The sequence below is a fragment of the Etheostoma spectabile genome, chromosome 4 (genome assembly GCF_008692095.1).
Source record: "Etheostoma spectabile isolate EspeVRDwgs_2016 chromosome 4, UIUC_Espe_1.0, whole genome shotgun sequence".
In the NCBI taxonomy this organism is placed as follows: Eukaryota; Metazoa; Chordata; class Actinopteri; order Perciformes; family Percidae; genus Etheostoma; species Etheostoma spectabile.
Genome location: NC_045736.1, coordinates 34,487,221 through 34,500,201, shown reverse-complemented (window position 1 = coordinate 34,500,201; position 12,981 = coordinate 34,487,221). Strand labels below are relative to the sequence as shown.

Here is a 12,981-nt window from a genome sequence, read left to right as displayed (position 1 = left end):
CATGTGATTGGTTGATTAGATAATTGCCTTAATGAGAAATTGAACAGGTGTTTCTAATAATCCTTTAGGTGAGTGTATATCTAACCTTCCCTTCTCTCTCCAGCAAGCGAACACTGGTCAGCTCTGGCTCTGGGAAGCTGCAAGTCAGCTTGGACTCTGGGAAGCTGCTTGTCAGCGGGGACTCTGGGAAGCTGCATGTCAGCTGGGACTCTGGAAAGCTGCCCATCAGCTGGGACTCTGGGAAGCTGCCCATCAGCTGGGACTCTGGGAAGCTGCATGTCGGGACCCATACTGTATCAACCACATCCCATCTTGCGGCCTTCACGGTTCCCCAAAAAAACAGCCAGGCGGGTACCCTAAAAGGACTGCTGGTGGTCGGGGGGTTTTGCTGACCAGTTAGCAGTAGGGCAGTCCAACAAAAGTTCTGGGGATGCAAGCAAAGGGGAAGGCTGGGCGACAAACAATGCACCAGTCAATGTGTTAGCAGACTGGGAAATCAAGCAAACCCCCATGAGATACCTGGCAAAAGAGGGATCCTCCTTGTGAAGGGAACAAAAAAAATAAGTCATTCACTCACCATCTGAGTCCATAGGGGGGAGGAGAGGCTTGAATTCTGCTGGGTCCGTCTTAGGTCGGATCCTTTTTAGATAGATAGATAGATGTTTATTGATCCCAGAAAAATGGGAAATTCCTGTGTAACAGCAGCAAAAATCAGTCACAACACAATATAAGTGTAAATGAATACTTGGAAAAATATACATACATACATATACAGAAAAATAATACGAATAAAGTAAAAAACAATATTGAATATGTACAGGATGGGGGACAAAAATGTGCAACTGCTTAAATAATATGCTAAAATGTAAATTTAATAAACCAAATGTCCAGGTTGCATTAGTGCAGTAGTGTGGTGTCCAAAAGTCTCATCTACCACCCAGTGATGACGTGTAAAAAGTGTTATTGTTTGTGGAATGAATGATTTCCTGTATCGGTCCGGTCGGCGGCATCGAATGGTCGGAGCCTCTTAGAGAAGCTGCTCCTCTGTTGGACCAGGTGGGTGGAGAGGAGGTCAGGGTTATCCAGATAGATACAGTTGTTCAGCGACCTCCTCTCCACCACAGCTTCAAATGTGTCCATTTGCAGCCGATCACGGAGCCAGCCTTCCTGATCAGTTTGTTCAGTCGTTTTTATCGCTGGCTCCGATGCTGCTGCCCCAGCAGATGACGGAGAGAACAGAGCGCTGGCCACAACAGACTGGTAGAAGATCTCCACCTCGCTGCACACGTTAAAGGATCTCAGCTCCTCAGGAATAGAGTCTGCTCATCCCCTTCTTGTCAAGCAGTGCTGTGATCTTCCAGTTCAGCCTGCTGTCGATGTTGACACCCAGTATCTGTACTCCTCCACCATGTCCACGTCACTTCCCAGGATGCAAAGGGGCTGCGGACCGTTCCCTTCCTCCTGAAGTCGATCACCATCTCTCTGGTTCTATCTACGTTCAGCAGCAGGCAGTTCTTACCAGACCACTCCACAAAGTCACCCACCAGTGCCCTGTACTCTCCCTCCTGTCCATCCCTTATACACCCAACAACTGCAAGTCATCAGAAACTTCTGAAGGTGACTGACTCCGAGTTGTACTGAGTCTGAGGTGTATAAGGTAAACAGGAAAGGAAACGCACAGTCCCCTGCGGGGCCCCCTACCACTCACCACCACCAGACAGAACACGGTCCAGGCGGACGAACTGTGGTCTGTCTGTCAGGTAGTCAATGATCCAGGAGACTATGGACGCACCGACACCCATCACCCGCAGCTTCTCACCTAAGCAGTGGCTGGATGGTGTTGAATGCACTGGAGAAATCAAAAATGTTTCTCACATGGCCGCCACCACCATCCAGGTGCAAATGAGCTCGCTGCAGAAGATAGATGACAGCGCGTCCTCCCTCCCAGACAAGGCTGGTAGGCAAACTGTAGAGGTCCAGAGAAGAACTCACCTGCGGCCTCAGGTAGGCCAAGACCAGCCTCTCCAGCACCTTCATCACATGAGATGTGAGCCCACTGGGCGGTAGTCCTTAAGGCCAGATGGAGTCAACTTCTTGGGGACCGGGACAAGGCAGGACGTCTTCCACCAGCGGCACCCTCTGCAGGCTCAGCTCAGGTTGAAGAGGTACTGGAGAACACCAGACAGCTGACTGGCGCAGGTCTTCAGGACCCTGGGGCTGGTGCCATCCGGGCCAGCAGCCTTGCGCTGGTGTAGCCTCTCCGCTGTCTCTTCACCTGGCCAGGTGTGAATGCAAAGCGGGGGGAGCTTGAAGTGTCAGTGGGGGGAGGAGAAATGTGGTGTAGTGGTAGTGGGGGAGTTGGCTGACTGCAGGAGCTGGGGAGTGAGGAGGGAGATGTTGGACACAAGAAGGGTGGGGAGGAGACAATGAGGGGGTGTGGGGTTGGTGGTGTGGTGGGAGGCAGGGGATGGCTGTGAGCTAAACCTGTTAAGTAACAGTTCAGCTCGTTTGCCTATCACGGCTGCCTGGTGTTTTGTCCTCTTCTTCTCCCACACCCGGTGACTCCCTTCATCCCTGTCCAACACCTCCCTCATGTTGTTCTGCTGAGACTGGCCTCCAGCTTCCTCCTGTAGGTGTTTTTACACTCCCCAGTTTATCCCCAGTCGGTGCTGTACTTCCCTAAGCTCCTGTCTGTCCCATGACCTGAAAGCTGTCTTCTTCTCCTTCAGAAGAACTTTCAGGTCACCTGTGATCCACGGCTTGTAGTTGGGAAAACAGCGTACAGTCCGGAGGGCATGGTGGTGTTCTCACAGAACTTAATGTATTCTGTGATACAGTCAACCATGTTGTTGATGTCCTCCATGTGGCTCCAAGAGCACGCTCCAGTCTGTAGACTCCAACAGTCCTGCTTGCCTCCTCAGCCTCCTGAGTCCACCTCCTCACAGTCCTTTTGTGGACGGCTGCCGCAGGACACAAGGAACATACACAGGAGACACATGACAAGATTGTGATCTGATTTGCCAAGGGGGAAGGGCAGTGGCACTGTATGCATCCTTAGCATTTGCATACAGCAGGTCCAAAGTTTTATTGTCTCTAGTGGGGCAGTTAATGTATTGTTTAAAGTCCGGGAGGATTTATCCAGAAAGCATGATTAAAATCCCCAAGATAGCGATGAAGGCGTTGGGCTGCTGCGTCTGTAGTCGTGAGACCGTGTTGTTAATGACGTCAGCAGCTGCCTCCGCTCAGCAGACGGTGGGATGTAGACCGCGATCATTATGGCGGACGTAAACTCCCTCGTAAATAGTACGGACGAAAACCCACAGCCACAGTTCAATGTCCGGGCTACAGAAACGTTCCTTCACTTCACATGTCCCGGGTTGCACCACCTTTCACTCACATACAGTGCAACCCCCCCTCCATTCTCTTACCGCTTTCTGTAACGTTCCTGTCCCCCCGAACGGTCAAAAAGCCGGTACCGCCACACCAAGTCCGGGATGTGCGAGTGCAGCCATGTTTCGGTAAAACACAGTATGCTGCACTCGCGGAACTCCCTCTGGGTTCTGATGAGCGCTGCTAGTTCGTCCGTCTTATTCCCCAGAGACCGTACATTCCCCATGATGATCGCTGGGACGGCAGGCCTGTGTTTTCTTCTTTTTTCCTTCCGTTTTATTCCTCCTCTACAACCCCGGCGTCTCTTTCGTAGCTCCGTCGGTATTTCATGTTTGGCCCCCGGCAGCAGCACAGGTCCACACAGCGCAATCAGCTGATCGCGTGTGTAAACAATAGTGCCGCTGCCGTGAGCGTAACATGAAGTAACAAAACACGACCAAAGTAAGAATAAAACTAAAAGAAAAGTTCCAAAATTTACAGGCCCCATCGTTAACACAGATTAACAACACTTAAAGAATAAAAATAAATAAAAATAAAGTGACTAAAAACACACAAAGCACGCATACAATCAGGAGCTGCTGCAACAGGCTGCCGCACGACACAGCGCCATCTTGCCAAAAAGTTGTGTTCATGAAGGTTGAACCGAAATGCAGAGACAATTGGCAAAGAAATTACCTTTGTTTAACAACAACAAAATCCATAAAACTGAAGGTGTCCCAAAACAGCAGGTCCATAGAACATCCAGGGTTTTTCTAGATATATTTCATTTTATTACATTGTTGTTTTATCGGACAGTTTGTATTGTATAAAATTGTAAATATGAATTCTCATTGATAATGTTTTTGAAAGAGGTTACAAAATAATGTTGTTACTGTTAAGGTTAAGGTCAGCTACCTTGCTTACTTCCTTATAATTCTAAATAAAGAAACATTTTCTTCGGTTCTTATTCTCCTGAATTTAATCGCATTGCACTCCTTTTCCCCACCATAATTACAATCATGAGTCACAAAGATTGGCAGGTGGTCGCTTATGTCATTAATTATTATTCCACTTAAAGAGTTTCTTTCCAGATTGTTTGTAAAAAATAGACTCAAACTAAACAATGTTTCAATAAACTCTTCCGTCAATTTGTGTTTGTTAGTAGGTCAATGCAATAAAGGTTAATAAAATCTTTATTGGGACAAAATGTCAACCATCCCTCGAAGTTGTTAAAGTTCTTACACGACACGGGTTATTGTGAAAATCTGAATTATAGTGTTCGTCAAAGGGATTTCCTGAGGAGGGCAGTAAAACGCCTAGTGGCGTCTAAACTGCCAAAATTTGCATGTAGAAGAAGAAAGTCGTACTTCCTGTTAGATTACACGTAGCGTCCGTGCTGTAAGAGAGCTTCAAGTTAGGAAATTAGCAAGAAACGTCGACTTTTACTGAGTTATTGTTTGATACATGTATGACTGTCGGTCACTTGCATTCATAGACGTGTTTATTAATCTGGCGATAATGCAGCTATTGGCCTCATATGTAGCTAGGCTAAGCTATGATAGCAAGCTAATTTAGGCAACACTAGTTAGCAACTAGCATTACTTTTGTTGTTTACAAATTTGTGTCAAGATGTATACTTTATTATCTGGATTATATAAGTACATGTTTCAGAAGGACGAGTTCTGTGTTTTGATCCTGGGACTGGACAACGCTGGGAAAACAGTAAGTAACATATACATAGATATCATTTAAATTAATTTGGTTAACGTTAACTGGTTCGTATTGTCGATTGTGTTGTTTTGTGTTGTGCTGCATTCATCTCTATGTGGCTTTGGCGTCTGTCAGTCTGGGCCAAAAGTGAAAATTAATAATTAATAAATATTTGTCACTGTTTTATATACCTTCGTGCATACCTTCGTCCCATACCTACTAAATGTATAGCTGTATATGCCTGGTAGCCTAACGTTATATGTCATGTATCATTGAATAGAAATGTGTTTAGGTGTTTGTTGATTTTACTGTTGTCTCCCTTTGCAGACCTTTCTGGAACAGACCAAAACAAAGTTCAGTAAGAACTATAAGGGAATGAATTTATCAAAGATCACAACCACGGTTGGCCTGAACAGTAAGTGGATGTTCCAGTATGTCTTTAGGCTGACTGCCCCTTGTGGATCCCCTTCTGTTACAGCTGTTTTTGCACAATGACTACCTGTGGTCAAACTCAATGGAATTGTAGTATTTAAACTGGTTTATTTTCACTGGCTAACTACAATAATTCTATAGTGTTACAAATTATTTCTGTGGACTAGTGTATTAGTGTGTAGCTGTTTTCTGAAAAGACAAACTCAATCTCAAACTCAATTTTACTTCACTTCTTCAGTCTATAATCCCTTGATACTGCTTGTCTTATAATTTACAATAGGTGTTTGATTCCTCCCTAGGGCCGGGCGATAAATAAATGTGGCCAAATTTATCTTGTGAATTGATAATGTGGATATAATGACTAAGTGGGTAAAGGCAAATAACAGAACTCTGATAAAAGTAAGTAGGGTTAGAAAATTACATCACTTTGGTGTAATGCAGCCTGTAAAACCAGGAAAAGAGAACACTTGTCATATTACAATATCCAAAATCTAAGATTATATCAAGTCTCCTATCACAATATTGATTAATATTGATATATTGGCCAGGCCGATTCCTCCCGTTGCTCTGCAGTTTAACATTCCTCAATAATGTCTCCCTCTACTTCACAGTTGGTACAATTGATGTGGGCAAGGCTCGTCTAATGTTCTGGGATCTGGGAGGTCAGGAGGAGCTCCAGTCTCTGTGGGACAAAGTGAGTAAAGAACTCAACACAAATAAAATCCTGAGGGGGAATCTTCACCAGCCTCATACTGAGACACGCACACGCACATGCACACGCACACGCACACACTTCATGTCTGGGCTACATATGTCAATACCTGTCTGTATTTTGAAATCCCGTGTTCTACTTTTTGTGTAACTGCCCAAAGCCAAATCAAACCGAAGCCCTTATGTTCAGTAATCAGAATTTTTAAAAAGAAAAACAAATATTTTGAAACTCAGATGAGTTATATATTAATGCTAATGGATAGAAAAGCCACAATTGGGTGAAAATAATAATCAGATATTGAGAATTAATTGCAATTATTGCGAGAAAAAAGCCCAATATTTTAAGAACAAAGTCCTAATTTTACAAGAATTTAAGCAGGTGAGAGCAGGCTGTCAACTTTCATGTGTCAAATGAGGAATGGGGATGACCTAAAGTTTCACCAGTGAGATAGATGGTGTTTTGTGAAATCTTTAGACAGGATCGCGGAGTGGTCGACTGCAGGCAAATAAGCACTAAACACCGTCTTCCGCTAAGATAATTTCCCTTTATCCCCCGCGGAATCCCGTACAGATGTGAGCAACAAACTCACACTGTCAATAATCAACAACATTGTAAAGTACACTCTCCTTTATAGACAAACACTCAGAGGCCGTACCTGCTAGAATATATATATATCTTTATTCCCCACAGTATACAGCACAGCAAACAGCATGCACAAGCATTCAGTACCTGATGCTAAGTAAACAATACTTTTAGAGCTCTTACCGTGACACAGGACTGGAGAGCCGACAGTCCTAAGCAGAGCAGCATCAAGTGGCTGGGCGTCCGTACGCGACCCGCAGCTGACTCTGTCGGACCGAGAGATTCTCCGTCTTTTATTCTCTTAACAAACAAGGATGGTGTGAGAGCGGGGGGGGCCAACCCTCGCTCCCAGCCCAGTCCTTGGTGAGTCCGGCGCACCTGCCTCGAAACCATGTTTCAAAAACAGGAGCGCCGTCTCCCAAAACATGAGCTCGATGGAAAGCCGTAGTCAAAGCATGAGTATGATATGTGATCAAAACAGGTTATATAAGGCTTATACAGTTGATAAATAAAACACATACAATTGATGAATGAAACACAAAACAATAATAATAGTTATACAACAGTGAATCAACAAGTTATACAAGTGACCCACGTAGCTGTTGTCAAGGATCAAAAATGCAAAATAAACTTTTTCCTCCACAGATGGATAGATATTAATTGTCCCATGGGGGAAATTTGTTCAACAGCCTCCATAGATGGCGCGCGAGCTACAAGCATGTTGCACGGAGATGTTAATGCTCAACACATTGTTCGTTGCAGTGTTTTCCGGCAGCTGGGAGCATACAAACAAAATAACCTGTTAATAAGTAAGAAGTAGAGAGCAGAGGTAAAGGAAAGCAGGCTGCCTGGCAACAATAGTAAACACATCCATGGTAAACTCTGACGTACTGCCAAACATTGCATTTGTGTACTGTAATTATTAACGTTACGTCGCTCACCTCCAAGTCTAAATTACTGTCCTCCTCTGATGTCACAAACGCTCCTTCCATGAGACTGTTTTTAGCTCTTTGCAAATTGCTTCTTCTTTTTCCAAAGTGTTGGCTTTATGTTATGGCGCATGTGCCATCCGACCCCTGCGGCTCATTCAGAACAAAGCAGCTTGACTTGTTCTCTCACCCTACACTGCTCCTCCACTCTCTTCACTGGTTACCATTTGCTGCCCGCATCTGCTTCAAGACACTAGTACTTGCATACAGGGCCACGAACGGATCAGCCCCAGCATACATCCAGGACATGGTCAAACCCTATACCCCAACCTGGCCAGATGTTTCTACAGGTGAACCTGCTTGGCCAGTCTTCCCAGCTGATCATGCTGAAACGAAATGTGCACCGCACGGCGCGTTACAAAAATGTCAAAGGTGCACAACCACGTGCCTTGACAACTTGCGGAGCCTTCGCGCTGGACACAAAAGACACAATGACATAATGTTCTGGCTCATCTTGATTCCTGAGGTATCAGACTGGAGGCAGAAGAAAGCTGTATACTCGACAATGCATTCTAGTCTGTAACTAGAGAATGAATGGACAATCAGGAACACTTACAAGTGGTCCTGTACCCTATCCAATAGTAATGTGTTATTTAGTTCTAAATGCAATAATTTTCTCTCAATACTGCGATTTTTTTCTCATAATATTATATCTTTATTGCAAAGAAATGGATGACTTTCCTAAAATATGGAGACTTTTACATTTCCCTCACTGTGGCTCTAATACTACTGAGTAACTTGTAGTTCCTCCTTCAGCAATTGTACCATGAGGGTATCCTTGTTGTGTTGTTATTTCAGCCCAGGAGTCTGCTCTGATATTCTTCATGTTTATATTTAGTACTATGCTGAGTCCCATGGAGTCATCTATGTGATAGATTCAACTGATGAGGAGCGCTTGTCAGAATCAAAGGAGGCCTTCGGTAAGTAACGTCTGTTGTCCACTGAATAAAATGGTCTGCAACTTTTTTCTACTTAAATAATGACGTTGTGGTTGACAGGCTAGTTTGACAGTTCAGCCTTCAGTGAAAACAGTAGCACCATTTTAGTGGAAACCAACCCAAACTGCTTTTTTGTGCGTTATGTTTGCTAAATGTCAATAATGTAACTCTCGTCCCCTACAGAGAAAATGATCAGCAGTGAGGTGTTAGAAGGTGTCCCACTCCTCGTTCTGGCCAACAAGCAGGACGTACCGGTACTGTATGATCTCTTTGACTGACTGAGGCTGTGTTCAGGTTAATGCAGAATTATTAAAAACAAAAACAGATTATTCTCTATGGTTTGACCTTCCATCCACACTAACCCAATGTATTATTTCGGGAATTTCAAAACTCTGCACTAAAATGATTTTTTTTTTTATTTAGGGAATTTAACTGTCTTTCATGTAAACCCGAAAAATACAAATATTAAAATCATGAACTCAGTGTCAGTATTTTTTATTTAATTGTAAATGTTAAATCTTTAGGTTTAGTACTGTTGGTAGGACTGAACAAGCAATTAGAAGGCTTTGTGCCTAAATCCTCTTAGGAAGATACAAAACTATTATTAGAGATCATGATAAGCAGGGTTATTGTGGAGTTCTGTCTCATCATGTCTTGTTTCTGCTCTATTCTCAGGACTGTTTGTCAGTGGCAGACATTAAAACAGCCTTCAGTGACTCTGCCCCGAAGATCGGCAAGAGGGATTGTTTAGTCCAGCCTTGTACGGCCCTAACAGGGTAAGACTGCTACTGTGTTCAATGGTCTGTCCCTCCAGGATTTCGCTGCCTTCTTTTAGAGATCGTTGCATTTGGAATATCTATTTTCACACATTATGTTCATAGAAGGGCAAATGTACAACAAGAGATAACTTAATTTTTTGTTCACACGCTTTTGTCACATCTTTGAAAAGTTGCTTGCTATCGCCAGAGGAATTTGGTTCAGCTCATTATTTTGTTTTTTAATAATAATAATGTATACGGTTTATTGATCCCCAGTGGGGAAATTACAATTTACACTCTGTTTTTTGTTAATAATCACTACACACAGGCCTGAAATACACACACATGCTCAGGACCTATTCATGCACTAATGGAGAGATGTCAGAGTGAGTGGGCTGCCAGTGCTGGAGTCCTGAGAGGTTGGAGGGGTACGGTGCCTTGCTCAAGAGCACCTGGCAGTGCACCTGGTTGGGCCTGAAGTAGCATCTCTCCAGCTACCAATCCACACTCCGTACAGGGGGACTTTAACCAGTCTTCTCGACGGGAAGTGAAGCAGGGGTTCCATAGACTTGTTTATAAATCCGGTTTCCCATTTTTCCATGTTCGAGTGCAAATGTTTGGCCTAAATTTGGTCGTAAGGCATCTCCACAATCGGTCTTCGTCATCACTAGTTATGGGCCGTCTGCTCGGTGTATCAGCCCCTTAATATAACCCACGTCCTGTTGCCTTCCTGAAATATGTTCTGTAAAATCAATACCAAACTCATTTTTAAGTACATTGCTAACCTCTCAATAGAATGTGGCACTAAGGGGACAGTGTAGTGGACACATTTCCTTGTTTTACAGATGAAAATGATTTGTGTTTAATATGAGTTTGTCTGGAGGCTGATGGATCTCAGTGGAGAACTCAGATTTCACCACTGGGGACCCCCCCTCCCCCGTCAGAAGAAATGAAAAATGTCACTAAATGACGTATTTGTTTTGGTTCAGGGATGGAGTGAACGAAGGCATTGAGTGGATGGTGAAGTGTGTGGTCCGAAACATTCACAGGCCACCCAGACAGAAGGACATCACGTAAGAAGTTACCAGCAGTCTTCACGCTTATGTTGGACTGTAAGTTTCCCCTGAAGGACATTCCATGTAAGCCCTGGAGTCGGTAACTCTTCTCTCTCCTCGTGTTTGCCGCGACATTGGACATTGGTTCGGATATCTGCTTTTAGGAGTTCATTCCAGACAGAGTGCGACAGTATGTTTTTATCACCAAGCATAATTTCCGATGTGCTTTGAATGGACTCTTTCCCGTGTTCCACTTTTTGAAGCAGTGTTATGATTTCTTCTGCTTCGTGTGTGAGCAGCAGTCTCGGGGGCTGGCTGGGCTCGCTGTGACTGTCTGCATGGAGCTTCACTGACTGACTTCCCTGGAGCATCATTTCTTACATGACATACAGCATATAGTATATATATTATACAACTTTCTTCAATCATATGCATTGCCACTGTCAAACTCCTGCATCGTCAATGCTGTTTGTTTTAAAAAGAATCCAGTGTAGCTAGTGTCAAACCATGTTGAGAGCAGCAAACAGGGTTGTGCGACAGTGGGAGTATCACTTAAATGGCCCATATGTGTGCGTTTCCTCAAAAATCTGTCTCAACTTTTTGCTTCAGCCCGCCCCCTTTAGCAGCCTTAGCTGTCCGTCTTCCTGATGAAGTGATGGCAATGTTGATTGGCAGTAGAGATGGTCCAATACAAATTTTGCTTCCCTATACCGATTCTGATACCTGAACTTGGCCGAATATCGGCCGATACTGAGTACTGATCAGATACCAGTGGGTCATATATTTTATTATGTTTTAACAACTGTACACTACTATCCCATGAATACACATAGGTAAATTAACTACTTTCAAGGTAGATTTTCTTTAGGGCTTTATTACGTGGTATCGGATCGGTGCATAAACTCCAGTACTTCCCGATAAAGATACCGGCGTTTTAGGCAGTATCAGAGGCAATACGAACATCTCTAATTGGCAGATGCGGGCAAAAATTGGTAACCAGGGATTTTAGTGACATTTCTCATGACGTTTACTTACTTACTGCCTTGACTCCTGTGGCAGCTGTGTAGTTGTTGAGAGTACAAAACATTGGAGTCCAACTCTTAGTGAAAGGAGAATAACCACTCTTTAAGTTCTATACTTTCCGGTGTTTATTGATCTATTGTTTAGCATAATTTTGCTCCTAGTCCTCCGTGGCTCTCCATACAGACTGTTGCAGCAGCCCAAACAGCAACAGGCTTTACACACTTGTGTGTGTGGTACACATATGATCCAATGGCCACTAAACTGTTTTTTTTAGGTTTCTTTTATGTTATCTGTATATCCTTTGGACATCTGTAAAACATTTATAGTTTGTTTAAAGCAAACTTTTTTTATTGACTTTGGAAATGTTAATGTCCATAATTGGCAGAGACATTTGAGCTGGGTAACTGGACACGATATGTGTAACAACTACATGCACATAGTGTGCTGAAAACTGAGAAATCTTGCTGACCTCTGCAGAATCACTTTATACCAGTAGGTCAACTTGGGATGTATGAAGTGAAGGTTAACAAATCAAAGCTGACGCCCTCATGTCAGTCACATATGTGGAAGATGATAAAAATAAATCTCTGATTTTAAAGAAACAAACACTGTCATGTTTTAGTTTGACTAATGTGTCCTGCTGTCACAACTCAATCAGGATTGTATCAGGATGTGACAGCTGATTATATTCTATTTTGTAATTTTTTTACTTTACTACTGCAATCAGTGAGTTTAAATGTAAAATGTCATTATATTGGACTCTCCAAAACACAACACAATCTAGTGTCATGATGCACAGCTATTTGGTTGACATTATTTTGTACTTATTGTTTTAATGCCTGAATTGATGATGATAGGGAGGATATAAACCCATTGATGATATAAATGAACATATAATTATATATATAATTATATATATAAGAATTTCTTTCTGAAAATAGAATTAAATAGAAATGTGTGTTCAGTCTTCTGTCATGATTTTATTCAAGGTCATGTCAACCCCTAACAGAAATAGATACTGTGCCTCTTGTTTTTGGTTTTAGCCAACAATATACCAGATTATCATAAAATGTTGCTTTCCCAAAGAATTTGTAGAGTAACATTAGAATTTGAATTGTTTTTGGACAGCTAAAGATCCAACAAGCGATAATGTTTATGTGAATGATCAAGGTTCATAAATGGGAGCAACAGTTAATGCATGTCTGTATCAGCAGTGGGAAAATGTTAAAGAGCTAAAGACTTTTGCAACCTTTTCAGGCACTGAACACGTTTTTTATTTAGTCTTAATTTTTGAAAGATGGTCATGTGAGGTGGAAATTGGGCATTATACCGTACTAAATTTAAATAGCCCATCACAAAACTAGCACACACACTTAATGCGCCCATATTATGCTAATTTTCAGGTTCATAATT

At 43.0% G+C, this 12,981-nt stretch overlaps 1 protein-coding gene across 1 annotated transcript; it reads left to right on the top strand.

Annotated features, from left to right (window-relative positions):
* Positions 1-4,701: 4,701 nt before the first annotated feature.
* arfrp1 (ADP-ribosylation factor related protein 1) lies at positions 4,702-11,922 on the top strand. Its single transcript, XM_032513190.1, has 7 exons — positions 4,702-5,091; positions 5,407-5,494; positions 6,123-6,205; positions 8,633-8,714; positions 8,916-8,986; positions 9,408-9,508; positions 10,480-11,922. Exons 1-7 carry the CDS (start codon positions 4,999-5,001, stop codon positions 10,565-10,567), a joined length of 606 nt encoding a protein of 201 aa, XP_032369081.1. The 5' UTR covers positions 4,702-4,998; the 3' UTR covers positions 10,568-11,922.
* Positions 11,923-12,981: the final 1,059 nt, after the last annotated feature.

Excerpts from the sequence above, each read along its gene's own strand:
- arfrp1 (XM_032513190.1), top strand. The coding sequence starts at position 4,999 with ATGTATACTTTATTATCTGGATTATATAAGTACATGTTTCAGAAGGAC. Across the intron at positions 5,092-5,406 it reads TGGACAACGCTGGGAAAACA|ACCTTTCTGGAACAGACCAA; the intron begins GTAAGTAACATA and ends CTCCCTTTGCAG. Across the intron at positions 6,206-8,632 it reads TCCAGTCTCTGTGGGACAAA|TACTATGCTGAGTCCCATGG; the intron begins GTGAGTAAAGAA and ends GTTTATATTTAG.